Here is a 20,263-nt window from a genome sequence, read left to right as displayed (position 1 = left end):
AAAAAACCAAAAAACAACACTATAAAAATGTTTGCGTGTGTCTGTTTCTTTCCCTGCAGGCAGGGGTGGCCGATTAAAAAGTCACAAATGGTTTGCTGAACTAAACCGTTACCAGCCTTTGGTATAGCCCGCCAGGAATTGCTAACCCGTGATTAAATTGTTCTTGCTATCAGGAAATCCCTCCTGATGTCCAGGTTAGATCTCTCAGAACAAGAATAGAGCTAGAAGGGACCTTGGAGGTCATCTAGTCCAACCCCCCTGCTCAAACAAGAGCCCCTAGACCAGGGGTCAGCAACCTGAAACAGTGAAAGAGCCACTCGGAACCGGTTCCCTCACAAAAGGAAAAACTCGGAGCCGCAAAAAATGTGTGCGCATGCGCGCACATGTGCAGAACAGGGTTTGACTGAAGAGTGGAGCCAAGGCGAGATATGCACCTACCCTGCATATTTGAATTGATTGGTTAAACTTTTTTAGTCCCATTTTTTTTTGGACTGCACATGGCAGAGGACTGGGAGCCGCAGGAGACGGCTGAAAGAGCCGCATTCAGCTCCGGAGCCGCGGGTTGCAGACCTGTGCCCTAGACCATTTCAGATCAAACGGCTGTCCAGTCTCATTCTTAAAAACCTCCAGTGTGGGAACATTCAGCGCTTCTGGAGGCAGGTGGTTCCACCGGTTAATTGTTCCCACTGTCAGGAAGTTTCTCCTTAATTCCAGGTTGCTTCTCTCCTTGATCAGTTTCCATCCGTTGCTTCTTGTCCTGCCTTCAGACGCTTTGGAGAATACCTTGACCCCCCCCTCTTCTTTGTGGGCAGCCCCTGAAATACTGGAATACTGCTATCATGTCTCCCGCTAGTAGTCCTTCCCAATATCTTATAACCGTTCTTCGTATGTTTTAAGTCCCCAGGCCTTTGATCATCTTAAGTTTCTCTTCTCTGCACTTTTTCCAAAGTCTAAACCTCTTTTTTTTTTTTTTGTAATGTGGTGACCAAAACTGGATGCGTGTATTCCAGGTGTGGCCTTACCAAGGCTTTATAAAGCCCTAGCAATACTTCACACGATTTTGATTCTGTGCCTCTGTTTATAAGAACCCAAGATTGTATTAGCCTTTTTGGCTGCTGCCGCACACGGCTGGCTCACGTTTAAGGGATTGTCCACTGGGACTCCAAGGTCCCTCTCACACTTAGCTGTTTTTGAGTAACTGTGTTACTCAAACACAGCAACTCAAGTAACTCTCTTTAATGATCTTCCGCTCGTCGTTTCTTGTCCTGTCCTCAGTTGCTTTGGAGAATAGATCTTGATGTAATGCAGGTAGTCCTCAATTTATGGCCACCATTGGGTCCAAATATTCTGTTGCTAAGCAAGACTGTGGTGAAGTGTGTTTTGCCCCGCTTTTACGACCTTTCTACAGCTGTTAAGTGAATCACTGCACTTGTTAAATTAGTGAGACGGTTGATAAATGAATCTGGCTTCCTCGTTGTTGACTTTGCTTGTCGGAAGGTCGCAAAAGGGGATCCCATGACCCCCGGGACAATGAGACCGTCGTAAGTGTGAGTCAGTTGCCGGACGTCTGAATTTTGATCACGGGACCAAGGGGGATGCTGCAAAGGTCGTAAGTGTGAAAAACGGTTATAAGTCGCATTTTTCAGTGCCGTTGTAATCTTGGTCACTAAATGAATTACTGTAAATCGAGGACTACATGTAGCTGAGCATTTGAATGTCACTGAGTCTCTGATCTTTTGAATATCCAACTGCCCCTCAGCTCTCCTCCTCCTCTGACTTACACCAGTTCATTTAGCAACCGTTCAAAGTTAACGGCGGCACGGAATAAAGTGACTTACGACCTTTTTTTTTCTTCACACTTCACAACCGTTGCAGTGTCCCTACGGTCACATGATCAAAAGTCAGACACTTGGCAACTGACTCACACTTAGGACGGTTGCAGCGTCCTGGGGCCATGTGTGATTCCCCTTTGTGACCTCCTGAGAAGCAAAGTCAATGTGGGGGGGGGAGCCAGATTTCGGGACACAACTGTGTTACAAACTCAGCAGCTGCAGCGATTCACTTAGCAAGCAAGGTCGTAAAACGGGGCAAAACTCACTTAGCAACTGTCTTGCTTAGCAGCAGAAACGTTGAGCTCCATTGTGGACGTAAGTCGAGGACTTCTTGGGTATTTCTTCTCCTAGCCTCTGGTGCTTTGGAGAATAATAATAATAATAATAATAATAATAATAATAATAATAATAATAATAATAATAATAATAATAATAATTGGAAGGTACCTTGGGGGTCATCTAGTCCAACCCCCTGCTCAGGCAGGAAACCCTATACCGTTTCAGGCAAATGTCTGTCCAGTCTCTGCTTAAAAACTTCCAGTGTTGGAGCATTCACAGCTTCTGGAGGCAAGTTGTTCCACTGATTAATTGTTCTCACTGTCAGGAAGTTTCTCCTTAGTTCCAGGTTGCTTCTCTCCTTGATGAGTTTCCCTCCGTTGCTTCTTGTCCTGCCTTCGTGCGCTTCGGAGAATAGCTTGACTGCCTCTTCTTTGGGGCAGCCCCTGAGATACTGGAATGCTGTTATCATGTCCCCACTCGTCCTCCTCTTCATTAAACTAGACACATCCAATTCCAGCAACCGTTCCTTGTATGTTTTACCCTCCAGTCCCCTGATCATCTTTGTTGCTCTTCTCTGCACTCTTTCCAGAGTCTCAACATCTTTTTGACATCGTGGTGACCCAAAAGTGGGTGCAGTATTCCAAGTGTGGCCTTACCAAGGCCTTGTAAAGTGGTATTAACACTTCACGTGATCTCGATTCTCTCCCTCTGTTAATGCAGCCTAGCAGCGTGTTGGCTTTTTTGGCAGCTGCAGCACACGGCTGGCTCCTATTTAAGGGATGGTCCACTAGGATTCTGAGATCCCTCTCCCATAGGTCTTGATGTAGCACAATCCCATACTAGCAAGCTAACTAAGCTTTACAACTAAGTCAAGAATTTGCAGGCACAAAGGAGCCGTTTAGCCAACTTGATCTACCCTTTATTAATCTTACCGCAGCTGGGAAGGGAGAGATGGAAGGAAGGGAAGCGACTTGCACCCAGTTTAAATGCTAGGTGCCTCCTGCTACAACTCAGAGCTTTTTTTTCCGTCATCCCTGCCTCTCCTTTCTGCCAAGCTGGTTCTTCAAGGCTCGCTGCTGACAGATCCACCAGGTTTCCACTCCTCCAGCCAGGCCATTCTTCCCAGAAACAGCCAGTTCACAACTGCCAGAGAGAGGTCACCAATTTTAACGACTAAAATAATTGGATTTTTCCCGGCTGGAAGCGGCGGCCCTCACTTGTTCGACCACTGCAGGGGTTTCCTCAAATTCAGACGGTGGCAGGTGGTCATCAGCGCCCCTTCCTTCTGGCCGGTGCAGAGCGACTGGCGGCTGATCAACCGGGTGTCCGATTTATAATGACTGTCCCTTCAAGGGGGGGGGAGAGAAAAGGAGACTCGTCAGAGGCGTCCTAAGATTTTGAAATCTGTGCTGTGTGCCTTTAGATTTATTTTTTCTTTCATCTTTTGAGTCTGTGTTGAATCCTGGCAGCTGCCTGGACAAGTCAGAAACCATTGGAACTCTCCTCCTCCTCCTCCTCCTCCTCCTCCTCCTCCTCCTCCCACAAGCCCCCCTCCCTTCTAGCACTGATGATGTTACCTAGTTGGGTAATGAAATGTCTACAAGAAAACCACCCAGCTCAGAGAGCACCAGGGACCCCAGAATGTTCCTCCTCCTCCTCCTCCTCCTACTACTACTACTACTAGTACTACTACTACTACTACTCTTTTTCCTCTTTCTACTCCTCGTCCTCCCCTTCCCCTTTACAAACCTCACTCCCTTCCAGCACTGATGATGTTACCTAGTTGGGTAATGAAATGTCTGCAAGAAAACCACCCAGCTCAGAGAGCACCAAGGACCCCAGAATGTTCCTCCTCCTCCTCCTCCTCCTCCTCCTCCTACTACTACTACTACTACTCTTTTTCCCCTTTCTACTCCTCGTCCTCCCCTTCTTTACAAACCTCACTCCCTTCTATCACTGATGATGTTACCTAGTTGGGTCATGTAATGTCTGCAAGAAAACCACCCAAGCTCAGAGAGCACCAGGGACCCCAGAATGTTCCTCCTCCTCCTCCTCCTCCTCCTCCTCCTACTCCTACTACTACTACTACTACTCTTTTTCCTCTTTCTACTCCTCATCCTCCCCTTCCCCTTTACAAACCTCACTCCCTTCTATCACTGATGATGTTACCTAGTTGGGTAATGAAATGTCTGCAAAAAAACCACCCAAGCTCAGAGAGCACCAGGGACCCCAGAATGTTCCTCCTCCTCCTCCTCCTCCTCCTACTACTACTACTACTACTACTACTCTTTTTCCTCTTTCTACTCCTCGTCCTCCCCTTCTCCTTTACAAACCTCACTCTCTTCTAGCACTGATGATATTTATTTATTTATTTATTTTATTACATTTATATACTGCCCTTTCCCGAAGGACTCAGGGCGGTTTACAGGGTGATTAAAAAAAAACCAAGATACAAAAGTTAAAAACAAATTTAAAAAAAATTATATTTGTCCCTGAATAAATAAAACCCCAGTTAAAATTAAGATTAGTTCTCAGCCTGGGCCAGAGAGCTCAAAGAGCCAGGTCTTCAGGTCTTCATATTGCCTAGTTGGGTCATGAAATGTCTGCAAGAAAACCACCCAAGCTCAGAGAGCACCAAGGACCCCACAGTCATCGTCCTCCTCCTCCTCCTCCTTCACTCCACAAACCCCACTCCCTTGTAGCACGGATGCTATCTAGTTGGATCATGAAACATCTGCAAGAAAACCACTCAGCTCAGAGAGCACCAAGGACCCCACAGTCATCGTCGTCCTCCTCCTCCTCCTTCACTCCACAAACCCCACTCCCTTGTAGCACGGATGCTATCTAGTTGGATCATGAAACATCTGCAAGAAAACCACCCAAACCCACCCTCCTCTCCTTCCTCCTCCCTCCCCCCCCCGCCAAGGGCTGAGAGGGACTGGTCCAAAGTCATTGATGCTTTGAGTCTTAGCTAGGTAGAAACCTGGATTTCCCCAAATCAATGACAAATGACTTCCAACACAGGCTGCAGAGGGGAAAAAAAACAACCCTGCAGGGACTTGTCCAGGCAGTCACCAAAAGTCAGCACTGACTAGAAACCCCCCCCCCAAAAGATAATAAAACCTTTATTGTCAGGGTTTTTTTTTTACGGTGGACACACCGGCACACATTAAAAATGAAATGTCTGCTCTCCAAAGTGTACGCATGCATAACGCACCTATAGACATGCTGCGCACACAAATGTGTACATACTTACACCCTTACTTACAAATACATACAAATATTAATCACCGTCCCTCTTGAATACATAACGGAAAGAGGAAGCTCGAGAGTTCACAAGGTTGATACTATACAAAAATCAAAGCCGGTTTGGTAGGGGGTTAAGGCATCAGGTTAGGAAGCGGGGACCTGAGTTCTAATCCGGCCTCAAGCACAAAGCCAGCTGGGTGACTTTTTTTTAAAAAAAATCCCATTTATATCCCGCCCTTCTCCGAAGACTCAGGGCGGCTTACAGTCTAAAGCACAAATCAATGTGCTTAGCAATAGCCTTCATTCTATGTATATGCCTGCTTATTAGGGCTTTCACACACACACACCCCAAGCGGCATTATTACAAAGTCAGCTTATTGCCCCCAACAATCTGGGTCCTCATTTTACCTACCTGGGAAGGATGGAAGGCTGAGTCAACCTTGAGCCTGGTGGGACTCGAACCTGCACTAATTGCAGGCAGCTGGTGTTACTTAAGGAGGCATCAGCCCACTGCTCCACCAAGGCTCTTTAACTTTGAACCAGCGCCTTTCTCCCAGCCCTAGGAAGGAGGCAATGGCAAACCTCTTGGAGGGGGGGGGGAAACAACACACCTGGCCAAACTGCAGTCCACTAAACTGAGGTACTAATAACACTCTACAAAGCCTTAGTAAGACCACACACCTGGAATACTGCAACCAATTTTGGTCATCACGAAGTAAAAAAGATGTTGAGACTCTGGAAAGAGTACAGAGAAGAGCAACAAAGATGATCAGGGGACGGGAAGCTAAAACATACAAGGAACGGTTGCTGGAATTGGGTATGTCCAGTTTAATGAAGAGAAGGACGAGGGGGGACATGATAGCAGCCTTCCAGTATCTCAGGGGCTGCCCCAAAGAAGAGGGAGCCAAGCTATTCTCCAAAGCGCCTGAAAGCAGGACAAGGAGCAGCGGATGGAAACTAATCAAGGAGAGAAGCAACCTAGAACTAAGGAGAAACTTCCTGACAGTTAGAGCAATTAACCAGTGGAACTCCTTGCCTCCAGAAGTGGTGAATGCTCCAACACTGGAAGTTTTTAAGAAGAGACTGGACAGTCATTTGTCTGAAATGGTATAGGGTTTCCTGCCTGAGCAGGGGGTTGGACTAGATGACCTCCAAGGTCTCCTTCAACATTATTATTATTATTATTATTATTATTATTATTATTATTATTATTATTATTATTATTATTGTTGTTGTTGTTGTTGTTGTTGTTGTTGTTATTGTTATTGTTGTTATGGTTATTATGGTTATTATTATTATGATATAGATAGATAGATAAGATAGATAGATGAGAGATGGATAGCTATGTATAAATGATGTTTAAGATTCACTTAGCAACCTTGTGATTAACTTCCTGACAGTGAGGGCAATTCACCAGCGGAGCTCCTTGCCTCCAGAAGCGGCGAATGCTCCATCCCTGGAAGTTTTCCAGAAGAGACCGGACAGCCGTTTTGTCTGAAACGGGACAAGGTTTCCTGACTGAGCCCGGGGGGGGGGGGTCGGGGTCGGACTAGATGACCTCCAAGGTCCCTTTCCCCCTCCCGTGACGGGCTCTCCTTCTTCCGTTCCTAAAGCCTCTCCGAGGGATCCCAGAAGCCCGAGTCTACCTCTGCGAAGATCTGACCTGGAAAGTTAACACAACCCAGGTGGCTAGAAAGGCCCAACAGAGGCTTCACTTTCTTAGGGTCTTGCAGAAGAACAGGGTAGAACAACGGCTAATGACCCTCTTTTACCGGTCTACTATAGAGAGCGTCCTCTCGTATGGTATTGTGGTTTGGTATGCTGGTCTGACAGCCGCGGATAGGAAAGTATTACAGAGGGTGGTGAGCACAGCACAAGACATTGTGGGCTGTTCCCTGACACCACTGGATGACCTCGCCAGGGCTCGTTGCCTTGGAAGAGTGAGGAAGATTCTCAGGGATGACTTACACCCTGGACGGTATCTCTTTACTCTCCTACCATCCGGTAGGAGATATAGGAGTATAGCCAGCCGTACCAACAGGCTGAAAAATAGCTTTTATCGGTGGGCTGTTAGGCTTTTGAATGGGACATAATGCCGCTTGGGGTGTGTGTGTGTGAAAGCCCTAACAAGCAGGCATATATACATAGAATGAAGGCTACTGCTAAGCTTGTAAGCCGCCCTGAGTCTTCGGAGAAGGGCGGGATATAAATGGGATTAAAATAAATTAAATAAATAAATAATCTTATGCAGAATTGACTTGGGAGGCCGGTGTGTGGTGGTGTTGGTTCACATGGTGTGGTGGGATGGAGGGTTTTTGTTGTCACTGTGTGTTGGGGAGAGAGAGCACGGGGGGGGGGGGAGGCTCAGCTAATCTCAATGTACACACGTTGTACTTTGACAATAAAGGTTTATTATCATTATCATTATTATCATTATTATTATTATTATTATTATTATTATTATTATTGTTATTATTATTGTTATTATTATTTAGCAGCCGCGCGCGGGGACGCCGAAGCCAGCACCACCGCTCTTCCCTTCCCTTGCCTCCCTCCCGGAGAGCCGCGCAGGGCCATCCTATCCTCCAGGCCAGGGGTCGGCAACCTCGGCTCTTTTATGACTCGTGGACTTCAACTCCCAGAATTCCTGAGCTAGCATGGGGGAACTATGGCCCCTTCATGACTCGTGGACTTCAACTCCCAGAATTCCTGAGCCAGCATGGGGGAACTATGGCACCTTCATGACTTGTGGACTTCAACTCCCAGAATTCCTGAGCCAGCATGGGGGAACTATGGCACCTTCATGACTTGTGGACTTCAATGCCCAGAATTCCTGAGCCAGCAGAAGGGACTATGGCCCTTTTATGACTCGTGGACTTCAACTCCCAGAATTCCTGAGCTAGCATGGGGGAACTATGGCCCCTTCATGACTCGTGGACTTCAACTCCCAGAATTCCTGAGCCAGCATGGGGGAACTATGGCCCCTTCATGACTCGTGGACTTCAACTCCCAGAATTCCTGAGCCAGCATGGGGGAACTATGGCCCCTTCATGACTCGTGGACTTCAACTCCCAGAATTCCTGAGCCAGCATGGGGGAACTATGGCACCTTCATGACTTGTGGACTTCAATGCCCAGAATTCCTGAGCCAGCAGAAGGGACTATGGCCCTTTTATGACTCGTGGACTTCAACTCCCAGAATTCCTGAGCTAGCATGGGGGAACTATGGCCCCTTCATGACTCGTGGACTTCAACTCCCAGAATTCCTGAGCCAGCATGGGGGAACTATGGCCCCTTCATGACTCGTGGACTTCAACTCCCAGAATTCCTGAGCCAGCATGGGGGAACTATGGCCCCCTTCATGACTTGTGGACTTCAACTCCCAGAATTCCTGAGCCAGCATGGGGGAACTATGGCCCCCTTCATGACTTGTGGACTTCAACTCCCAGAATTCCTGAGCCGGCATCGCTCAGCTTGGAAACCTCTCCCTTTCCCCTCAGCATGGCTGGCTCAGGAATTCTGGGAGTTGAAGTCCACGAGTCATAAAAGAGCCGAGGTGGCCGACCCCTGCTCCAGGCTTACCAGCAGGTGTAGGCGGGCAGCGGCGAGCGGGCGCGCCGTGCAGTGTTGCGCAGGAGCCGGCAGAGGAAGCTCTTCCGACGGCCCTTGGCCTTGCGCAGCCCCGTCTCGCTGGCTGAGCCGGGGCCGGAGCCGAGAAGCGCGGGCTGGGCGGGCTGCGCGGCGGCGGCTCCTCCTGCTGCTCCTCCTCCTGCCGGGCTCTCCGGCTGGGCCTTGTGCGGCGCGCCCTGAGCGCACAATGGCTGAGCCGGCGGGCGGCGCCCAGGCCGGCAGCGGGAACCCGGCGGAGCCCGCGGCGGGCAGGCGGCGGCCGCGCAGCCCGGACCTGGGCCATGCCGCCTTGGCTCGGCCGGCAGGAGGAGCCGCGTGGGGAGGCGAGCCGGCGGCAGCCATGGACGTAGGTGGGTGGGTCGGCCCGGGAGGGCGCCGCGCCTTCCCTCATCCCTCTCCGTCCGTCCGTCCGTCCCTGCGTCGCTCTTCTCTTCTTCTCCGTTGCTCTTCCTTCCCTTCTTCCTTCCCCCTTGGCTCTCTCTGCCTTCCCTTTCATTCCTCTCCCTGCATTTCTCCTTCCTTCCTTCCTTCCTTCCTCTCTATCTCCCCCTTCCCTTCCCTTCCCTTCTGCTTTCCCTCCATTTCTACTTCCTGCTTAGTCCCTCTGCCTTCCCTTTCATTCCTCTCCCTCCATTTCTCCTTCCTTCCTTCCTTCCTTCCTCTCTCTCCCCCTTCCCTTCCCTTCTGCTTTCCCTCCATTTCTACTTCCCTCCTTCTTTCCTTCCTCCTTAGCTTCCTCTGCCTTCCCTTTCATTCCTCCCCTTTGCATTTCCCCTTCCTTCCTCCCTCCCTCCCCCCTCCTGTTCTTCCTTTCTACTTCCTCTCATACTTCCTCTCTATCTCCCCCTTCCCTTCTCCTCTCCCTCCATTTCTCCTTCCTTCCTTCTTTCCTTCCTCCTTAGCTCTCTCTGCCTTCCCTTTCATTCCCTCCGTTTCTCCTTCCTTCCTCCCTCCCTCCCTCTCCCCTCCTTCCTTTCTACTTCCTTCCTTCCTTCCTCTCTTATCTCCCCGTCCCTTCCCTTCTGCTTTCCCTCCATTTCTCCTTCCTTCCTTCCTCCTTAGTCCCTCTGCCTTCCCTTTCATTCCTCTCCCTCCATTTCTCCTTCCTTCCTTCCTCTCTATCTCCCCCTTCCCTTCCCTTCTGCTTTCCCTCCATTTCTCCTTCCTTCCTCCTTAGCTCTCTCTCTGCCTTCCTTTTCATTCCTCTCCTTCCATTTCTCCTTCCTTCCTCCCTCCTTCCCTCTCCCCTCCTTCCTTTCTACTTCCTTCCTTCCTCTCTATCTCCCCCTTCCCTTCTGCTATCCCTCCATTTCTCCTTCCTTCCTTCCTCCTTAGTCCCTCTGCCTTCCCTTTCATTCCTCTCCCTCCATTTCTCCTTCCTTCCTTCCTCTCTATCTCCCCCTTCCCTTCCCTTCTCCTCTCCCTCCATTTCTCCTTCCTTCCTTCCTTCCTTCTTTCCTTCCTCCTTAACTCTCTCTGCCTTCCCTTTCATTCCTCTCCTTCCATTTCTCCTTCCTTCCTTCCTTTCTCCCTCCTCCCTCCTATTCTTCCTTTCTACTTCCTCTCATACTTCCTCTCTATCTCCCCCTTCCCTTCTCCTCTCCCTCCATTTCTCCTTCCTTTCTTCTTTCCTTCCTCCTTAGCTCTCTCTGCCTTCCCTTTCATTTTCTCCGTTTCTCCTTCCTTCCTTCCTCCCTCTCCCCTCCTGTTCTTCCTTTCTACTTCCTTCCTTCCTTCCTTCCTCTCTATCTCCCCCTTCCCTTCCCTTCTGCTTTCCCTCCATTTCTCCTTCCTTCCTTCTTTCCTTCCTCCTTAGCCCCCTCTTCTCTTCTCTTCTGTAGACAAATCCTTAGCTGTACTTAGATAAGGTGTCAAATATGTTGAATATGCAAATGAACTATAGACATGTTGTACACAATTGCCAATTTGCTTTAATAAAACACTGTTGTTGTTGTTTTTAAAAAAACAGCTTTAAATAAAATGCGTAGCTTAACGACATCATAGTGTTTTGTTAAATTTTCAGTACGCGTTTGAAAGCAGCAAGGATTCGCCCTGCAGAGCCAAACAAATTTGCAAGAAAGAAATAAATAAATTCCTTTCGATCCCATCGGGATTAAATTCTTGATTTATTCTATTTGGTTGATTCATACAGACATCGGTCTCGGGGAACAGAACTCCGGGCAGCGTAGAAAAACAATAAACGAAACCATAAAAAAGCCGCTCGGAGTCACTTTAGAAAGGAGATGGGCAGCATAAAAATAAAATAAAATAAATATAAATAAATAAAACACTCAAAAAGAAATAAACAACCCAGCTAAAGTTAGTAGGAAGAAGATAGGTAATATCTGTTAATGGTTTTGTTCAGGACGTCTTTTATTTATTTATCTTTTATTTATACCCCGCCTTTTTATTTTTACAGTTAACCCAAAATGGCAGATAGACATAATATTCCCTCCTCTTTTTCCCACAACAATAATCCTGTGAGGTGGGTTGAGCTGAGAGGGAGGGTCTGGTTTTAAAAATCATCCAACTGGCTTTGGTGCCTAAGGTGGGACTAGAACTCGCTGCTTCCCACTTTCTAGGCTGGTGCCTCAAATATAGGTCGTCCCTGACTGACAACAGTTAGTTTAGGGACCGTTTGAAGTTACAACGGCACTTACAAAAATGACTTCTGACCTTTGCAGCATTCCCCCAGGGTCACGTGATCGAAATTCAAATGCTTGGCAACTGGCATGTACTTACAATGGTTGCGGCGTCCCGGGAGGGGTGTGTGTGTGTGTGTGTCACGTGATCCCCTTTTGCCAACTTCTGACAAGCAAAGTCAATGGGGGAAGCCAGATTCACTTAACAACCGTGTGACTAACCTAACACTGCAGTGATTCACTTAACGACTGTGGCAAGAAAGGTCGTAAAATGGAGCGGAACTCGCTTAGACTTATAATGGGGCGTCATAGTGCTTTACAGATGTCTCTAAGCTGTTTACACCCTCAGCATCTGGCACCCCAGCAGTCTGGTTCTTCATTTTCCTGACCTCAGAAGATTGAGTCAACCTTGAGCTGGTGAAGATCGAACTCCTGGTAGTGGGCAGAGTTAGCGTGCAATACTGCATTCTGACCACTGTGACACCATGACTTCTTCCTCCCCTCCCTCCTTTCCTTCCCTCCCTCCCTCCCTCCCTCCCTCCCTCCCTCCCTTCCTTCCTTCCTTCCTTCCTTCCTTCCTTCTTCCCACTTAGCAATAGCACCTAGACTTATATACCGCTTCACAGTGCTTTACAGCCCTCTCTTAAGCTGTTTACAGAGTCGGCATATTTGCCCCCCAACAATCTGGGTCCTCATTTGACCGACCTCGAAAGGATGGAAAGCTAAGTCAACCTTGAGCCGGTCAGGATTGAACTGCTGGCAGTGGGCAGTGAGTTAGCCAGCAATACTGCATTCTAACCACTGTGCCACCATGGCTCTTTTAACAAATTTAACTACAAATTTCTCCCTTCGCGACAGAAAGTTTGGGCTCAGTTGTGGCCGTAAGTTGAGGACTACCTGTACCATTACAATTTCTGAGTTCTCCGGGCCTTTAGAACAGAAAACCTGGAGCTAACGATGCTCGTTCTTCACTCCATCATTCATTTCTTTGCAACAGGGCCGGTGACCATCTGCGGTGAAGTGACCATCTTGCACGGGGGATTTCTGCTGGCGTCCAGGCTGTGCCATCCCAAGCCGTTATCCGAACTGGCCAAGTCCGACTGGTCTGTGGTGGGAAAGCCAATCCTGGAAGCTTTGCAGGAGATCTGCACCTCCTACTCTTGTTATCCCCCCCAGCCCAACCTCTGGAAAAAGAAGGCGGCCATTGTCCTCTGGTCCAAATTACTCCTCTCGGCTGTCCCATCCAACGAAAGATGGAAGAGCGACGCTTTCTTCTCTGTCAGCAACATGATCCCCGAGATCAACTACACTGTCCTTTTCGAGCTGTTCAAGGCAGTCAACACACCCCGATTTTTCACCCAGCTGCTTCTGGTCCTGCCGGATCCCCTTTGCCAAAAAGAGCTTCAGACGTTCGTAGAGTACGTGGCCACGGGAACGTCTCCAGCTGACGTGGCCTTCTTCTTAGATGTCTGGTGGGAGATTATGAAACACAAAGGAGGGGAGGAGGACCGGTTGGTGCTGCTGTTCCAAAACGTGACTCACCAACACGTTTTGGAGTCGGAAGAACTGGACCAGCCTCCCAAGAGGTTTAAGAGCAGCCCTTCGTCCATGCCGGAGAACTCCGCCATCCCTCTTGTCCTCCCTATCTTGACCGAAGGGCTCAAGCTGATTAAAGATAGCTTGGGCTCAACCAGGATGAAGTGTTATGCCCTTGCTAACTTAGCGGATGTCTTGTCCGCCTTGGTGGCCACTGAGTGTCAAGCAAAGGCACTGTCTCCTCAAGCTTACTTGGAAAAGATCTCCTCAGTGGTGACCCTCTGGAGCTGTGACTGTGAAAACCGTTACAACAAAAAGGACTTGGATGCCAAGGTGAAGGAAGCTGAGAGGAGCATGAGTTTGCCGGACATGGTCAAGCTGTCCAAGCAATTGGTGCTCTGCAACGTGAGCTTCCTCCACTCCTTGTTGAAGGAGTGGGCTTCAGAGGTCCAGGTCTTCTTGAGTGACCATCACCAGGTCTGCTATGAGAGCTATCGGCTCCTCAACTGCTTGGCGGCCTTACAGAAGAGGTTGACCAACTGTAGTCTAGAGGACCTCGACCAAGAGACAGCCCGAGGGATGTTGGATTTGGGCAAAGTCATCGCAGATCTCCTGAAGAAGATCAACCCTGAGACTTGGGGAAGGAGCACCGGCGGCAATCTGGTGGCTTCAGTAGCCATGGTGATCATTGACAAGAAAATGGACCGACACAAAGAAGTGTGTTCTGTGTTTGCTAAGGAGAAAAACTGGGCCTTGAGCAAGGATTGGGTGGCTTGCCTTGTCAAGAATAAGGAACTTTTCCAGGATCCGGAGCTAATTTTGAAGTTGCTGGAGACAGTCGCATCTTTGGAATCCCCTGAGGATTCGTCCAGAAACCGAGATCCACAAACCAAGGTGGTCAAGATCATCCTTGAGTGTTACACCGAACTTTCCTTGCCAGATAAGAACAAAGTCATTGCTGGTGTTTTGGCGACTTGGGGCCGACGTGGTCTTTCCAAGCTGATGGTAGCCTTCTCAGAACAATTTCAGGAGGAACTCAACGTGGCCTTCAACCAGATCATCCAGAGTGCCTCTGGGGAAGGTTTTAAGAAAGCCATCCTTGCCATATCTCGGCTGGTGGTCCTCAACCCAGAAGGCACCATCAAGAAGATCAGTAATCTAGCTATCGCCAATTTGGGAACCCATCAATTCTTGGCTGAGATCCTCTGTTCTTTCCCAGCTCTGAACTTCCAAGAACCTCAGGATCAACCCAACGTCTCTGTCAACCTTCTCCTAGAATGTTTGAAAGAGACGGTTTGGGACCGTCTCTCTTCTCCCAAGGAGAAGGAGCAATTTTTAGAGTTCCTAGTCCATCTCATGCAACCGAGTGGAACAAGTCCCCTCCTGTCTCCTTCAGAGGTGGTCCAGAGTTTGATCTTCCCATTTCTAAAGTCGGATTCTCCCCGAATTGAGCTCTGCTTGCAGATCCTTGACAAGGCTTTGAAAGTCCCATCAGAACAGAGTTGGATTCATGCCTGCCACCCGTTTCCACTCATCTTTTCTCTCTGCAAACTCCTGGATGGGTTCTCCCAATATTGGCACCAGCTAGAAGACCAAGAGAGATATTCCCTGGAGACCAAAGATTTGGTGGTCACCAACTTAGCTCAGCTTTGTGATATTCTTCTGGTCCAGAAGGAGACTCTATCTCCACAGTTGTGGACCCAATCGGTGGCCTGGTTGCACAAGAAGCTCAGCGTCTTGGACTGGACCATTGGTCTCCGTGTGAAGAATATCTTCGGAGAACATTTCAGAAACGAAGTCCCGGCTACTCTCTTTGAGGTCTGTAAGCTTCCAGAGGAGGATTGGACAACCCGTCCGCTCCCAAATTATGGGGCAGGCAGTGGGTTGCTGGCCTGGTTGGAAACGTGTTGCATTTCCACAGCCCTGCGTGAGCAGATGCTTGTGCTCCTCGTGGTTAACGTGGACAACCCTGAAGAAGTCAATCTCTTCAGCAAAGGGTTCTTGGTGGCCCTTGTCCAAGTCTTTCCATGGTGCAGCCAAAGTGAGTGGAGAAGACTTGTCCACGTGATCAAAAGTCTCTTGGAACGAGAGATCCTCTACGTACCTTACTCGCTGGAATACATCCAGTATTTACCGTTGTTGAATTTCCGGCCTTTTGCCTACCACCTTCAGTTGTCTGTGCTTCTTCTGCGGGCCTTCCAGTTCCTCTGCGGTGCCAGTGGCGCGACGTGGATGCCAGCGGAGGCGTGGAAACACGCCGGAAGGCTCTACTGCCTCAGCTTATCCGATCTGCTGGGCTCGGTGAAGACCATCGCCCGTGGCCAGTGGCACTCTGTGGAAGAGAAGAACGTGGTCCAGGAGCTGTCTTTCGTTTACATCCAGATGTTCTGCCACACGCTTCACGTGGCCGCCATGTTGCCCAACCACGGGACCGGGGATCCTCTCCTCCTGGTCTCCTTGGAGATCCTGTCCCAGTACGAGTTGCTGTATGACCTTGATGAATCCCTGGGCAGTGCCTTGCGCAAGGCCAACGAGACCCACTTCCTGGAATCCATCGTGGAAAACGTCACCAACAAGGAGCTCCGCACCATGCTGCTCCACAAGCTCCATAAACTCTGAGGGTCACATTTGGATTCTAGAAGGCGCGTGGACAGTGGGGCCCTGGGTGGCGGGTTCGAGAGAAGCCAAAACAGCTTTCATCCGAGGAGAGAGAGAGCTCAAGTGGGAAATTTGCAAGATCTATTAATAAACCTTTATTATCTCCTTCTTCGGAAAGTTATTGGCCGGGGGTAGGCGGGGTTGAGGAGATTACAGCTGGTCCTCGGTTTACGACCAGAATGGAACCTTCCTTTGCTAAGCCATTGTTTGGGTTTTGCCCCATTTTACAGCCTTTTTTTGCCACAGTTGTGAAGCAAATCGCAGTGGTTGTTAAGTGAATCGTGTCATTAAGCGAATCGGGCTTCCCCTTTTTCACCATGCTTGCCAGAAGCTGACTAGGAAGATCACAAAAGATGTGGAACCACCTGCCTCCAGAAGTTGTGAATGCTCCAACACTGGACGTTTTTAAGAAGAGACTGGACAGCCGCTTGTCTGAAATGGTATAGGGTTTCCTGCCTGAGCAGGGGGTTGGGCTAGATGACCTCCAAGGTCCCTTCCAACTCTGTTATTCTATTTCTATTCTATTCTACATAACCCCGGGACAGTGCAGCTGTCACAAGTACATGCCAGTTGCCTGGATTTTGATCACGTGACCACAGATATGCTGCAAAGGTTGTAAGTGTGAAAACCGATCGTAAGTCACTTTTTCCAGTGCTGCTGTAACTTCAAAAGATTGCTAAACAAATGGGTGTAAGTTGAGGACTACCTGTAATGCACGTGTTTTGTAATAATATTTAGATCACACGGCTGAAGGATTGTGGGAGTTGAACTCCACCCATCTTCACGTGGCTTGAGTTCGAAAACAGGTCTGGAAGGCCCTAAAATGTGTGTAAAGTAGAGAAGAGTAGACGACATTAGAATAGAATTTGGAAGGGACCTTGGAGGTCTTCTAGTCCAGCCCCCTGCTCGAGCAGGAAAACCAATACCATTTCAGACAGGTGACTGTCCAGTATCTTCTTAAAAAGCTCCAGTAATTGCCACGATTTCTGGTGGCAAGCTGTTCCACTGGTTAATTGTCCTCAATATTAGGAAGTTTCTCCTTAGTTCCAGGTTGCTTCTCTCCTTGATCAGTTTCCATCCATTGCTTCTTGTCCTGCCTTCAGGCGCTTTGGTGAATAACGTGACCCCCCTCATCTTTGTGGCAGCCGCTGAAATATTGGAACACTGTATAGGCAGTCCTCAACTTATAACCGGCCTCTAAGCCATCATTTGAAGTTCCGATAGACCTCTCTAAGGCTACTTATGAGCTCCCTCCCCCCCCCAAGCCACATGATCCCATTTTGGGCACTCAGCAGCCGGACCACGTTTACAACCGTTGGCATTGTCCCGTGGTTGCAATTTACAATTATTTCTACCGGAAACTTGTGGTTTCCTGGACAACTTCACCCATTGCAAACAGTGTGGTTGTTTAACAAGCACAGCTTTCTCTTTAACTACCGCGATGGTCCCTTAATGACCACGGCAAAAAAAAAACAACAACCCTATAAAATGGGTCATGGTTGTGTGGTCGCCCTCTTCACAAGCAGGATGACTTCTATGGCAATTCGGGGCTCAGTTATCCTCATAACTCGAAGATTATCTATACTCGGGTGGGGTGGGGTGTATATGCCATCCTGGGTGTGCTGGAGGAAGAATGTGGGAAACAGTCTAGCCCTGAGTTTCTCAGGAAACAGTCTAGGCCTGAGTTTCTCAACCTCGGCAACTTGAAGACATGAGGACTTCAACTCCCAGAATTCCACACATCGTCAAGGTGACGAGGTTGAGAAACACAGGCCTAAGCTACAGATGGCCTAAGCATCCATCTAATTTGCCCAATCCTGTGGCCTGCTCTTGATTGGGATTGAGTTAGATTGCTAAGCACATTGGTTTGTGCTTAAATTGTAAGCCACCCTGAGTCTTCGGAGAAGGGCGGGATATAAATGGGATTAAAATAAAAATATTTTTTTAAAAAAATAGATGCTGCGCCATGTTGGACCAAAATCCTATTGTAGTCTGAGGTGGAAGAGGTTTGTGGCGAGTCCACCATTGGTAGTCTGGATCGTTGTCCCTCTCAGCTGGTGTGAGTTGCCAGTGAGGAGACAAGGGAAGAGGGTCAGGTGGCAGGGAACTCCCAGAATTCCCCAGCCAGCCGTGCCTTAAGAGGGGTGGACTTCCACTCCCAGAATCCCTCAGCCAGCACGTTTTAAGAGGGGTGGACATCAACTCCCAGAATTCCCCAGCCAGCCTGCTTTAAGATGGGTGGGCTTCCACTCCCAGAATTCCCTAGCTGACATGCTTTACGATAGCTGGACTTCCAAAATTCCCCAGCCAACATTTAAGTCCACCCCTCTGAAAGCATGTCGGCTGGAGAATTCTGAGCATTGAAAATCCACTGATCTTTAAAGAACACTGAGCAGAGAATCCTGGGACTTGCAGTCCACCTATCACTAAAGCAGGCTGGCTGGGGAATTCTGGGAATTGAAGTCCACCCATTTTAAAGGTTTCCCTGGTTGGGAAACACTGAATTAACCAGTGGAACATGTTGCCCCAAGATTCATAAGGATCACTCACCGAGAGATGAATGATTCTCATGAGAGAATTGTCTGTTAGCAGAGAAATCAAAGAATGAAGGCAGTCTAGAAAAAAAAACAACCATTTTTTTCACTGATTGTTTTTTATTAGTTGCCAAAAATCAAGGGCTCAAGTTGTATGCACAGTTGCAACAATCCAGTGCAATTGGAAACCCAGGCAATCCATATATGTTATTATTTATTTGTATCCTGCCTTTATTATTTTTACAAATAAGGTGTAAACATATCCAACACACATTCCCCCTATTTTCCTCACAACAACCCTGTGTGGTAGGTTGGGCTGAGACAGAGACTGGCCCAAAGTCACCCGGCTGGCTCCCTTGCCTAAGGCGGGACTAGAACTCACTGTCTCCTGGTGATTGGTCCCAAATCACCCAGCCAGCTTTCATAGCTAAGGCAGAACTTGAACTCACAATCTCTCGCTTTCTAGACTGGTGTCTTAAGCACTCATCTGTTTTTCAGGCTGTATCATAATATTTTTTTTAAAAAAAAATCACATTTTTGTGTGCACCCTGACATCTGGCAAATGTAATATAAACGCAAACTGGTTACGTGCCTTTTGGCAAGTCACTCCGATCATTTACGACATCTCGGGCGGTGGTTTTTCCCATGTCCCATTTTTAAAATTTTTCGAAGGGTCAAAAAATGCATCGTTCCTTCCTTCCAGCACTGATGACGTTACCTAGCCGGGTAATGAAACGTCTGCAAGAAAACCACCCAGCTCAGAGAGCACCCAGGACCCCACGCTTCCCTTGCCCTAATTTTTCTGACTATTCTTCAGGAATGTGAAGAACTGTTCATGGCACTAGAAGTTAATTCTTCTAAGTTATTACCTTTTAGCCTTCTCTCCCCCTTTAAATTCCCCCCCCCCCTAATTAAAATGGTTAAACTCTTAGATGGGGTTTTCCTGATGCAAGCACAAACAGGCCGAGTACGCTTTCAACAATTACAAAAAAAAGGCTTCTCTACCTGTCACAGGCAGAGAGAAATAACCAAGGGGGCGGTATCACAAAAAACAACAATTTTAAGAACAACAGAAGTTGTGCCCTGTCGGATTAGACCCCGGGCCTGTCTCATCCAGCGGTTTGTTATCCTGTTGTGCAATAGCTGGTGAAGGAAGCCCACAGGCAGGTGATCTTCAAAGGAGGAAGGAAGGAAGAGGAAGGGAGGGGAGGGAGGAAGAGGAGGGGAGGGAGGAAGGAGAAGGCAGCAGGAGAAGGAGTGGAGAAGGAGGAAATTAAAAAAAGGAAGGGGAAGGAAGAAAGCAGAAAAAGGAATAAAGGAAAGGAAGGAAGGGGAGGGGAAAAAGGGAAGAAAGCAGAAGGGAGGGAAGGAAGAAGGGAGAGGAGAAAGGGAAGAAAAAAGCAAGGAGCAGGAGACGGGGAGGGAGGTGAGAAAGAGGGAAAAGAAGGAAGAGAAGGGAAGAAAGGTGAGGAGAAGGGATGGAGGAAAGAAGGAAAGAAGAGAAGGGATGGAGGAGAAAGGAGGGGAATGGGAGAGAGGAGGAATGCCAAGCCGGCGCCCCATCTCATGTTCAAAAATTTAACAAAGGTAATATCAAAAACCAAGTGTTTTAAATTCATCTGTTCTCCATCAGGCCTCTCTGGGTGAATATATATACCTCTGATCACATTGCACTGAAAATTGTACGGTGACGTAAGACCGCTGTGCTTTTATAATGGGGGAAAAATGCTCCTTTGAGGGAAACAAGGCTTTATTCATTCAAACCAGGACTCTTAAGCAACACATTTAACCTGGTTCCAGTACTCTACCTTGTTCTCTGGATGTGCAAAATAAGCAAGAGACGGAATGAGGGAAGAAAAGATCCATGAAGTTTTTCTTACTCCAACAGTGTTTCTCAATCGCAG

The 20,263-nt window shown here is 48.4% G+C and overlaps 1 protein-coding gene across 1 annotated transcript; it reads left to right on the top strand.

Moving 5' to 3' along the window:
- The first annotated feature begins 9,119 nt into the window (after window positions 1-9,119).
- On the top strand, window positions 9,120-15,924 carry GEMIN4 (gem nuclear organelle associated protein 4). The gene is made up of 2 exons (XM_083379667.1): window positions 9,120-9,339; window positions 12,629-15,924. Exons 1-2 carry the CDS (start codon window positions 9,177-9,179, stop codon window positions 15,784-15,786), a joined length of 3,321 nt encoding a protein of 1,106 aa, XP_083235793.1. The 5' UTR covers window positions 9,120-9,176; the 3' UTR covers window positions 15,787-15,924.
- Window positions 15,925-20,263: the final 4,339 nt, after the last annotated feature.

The sequence above is a fragment of the Vipera ursinii genome (assembly GCF_947247035.1).
Source record: "Vipera ursinii genome assembly, chromosome: 1".
In the NCBI taxonomy this organism is placed as follows: Eukaryota; Metazoa; Chordata; class Lepidosauria; order Squamata; family Viperidae; genus Vipera; species Vipera ursinii.
The sequence above is the reverse complement of the archived record's forward strand: the minus strand, read 5'-3'. Positions and strand labels throughout refer to the sequence as shown.

Coding starts and splice junctions, on each gene's coding strand:
- GEMIN4 (XM_083379667.1), top strand. CDS start 9,177: ATGGCTGAGCCGGCGGGCGGCGCCCAGGCCGGCAGCGGGAACCCGGCG. Junction 9,340..12,628: donor GGCGGCAGCCATGGACGTAG/GTGGGTGGGTCG, acceptor TCTTTGCAACAG/GGCCGGTGACCATCTGCGGT.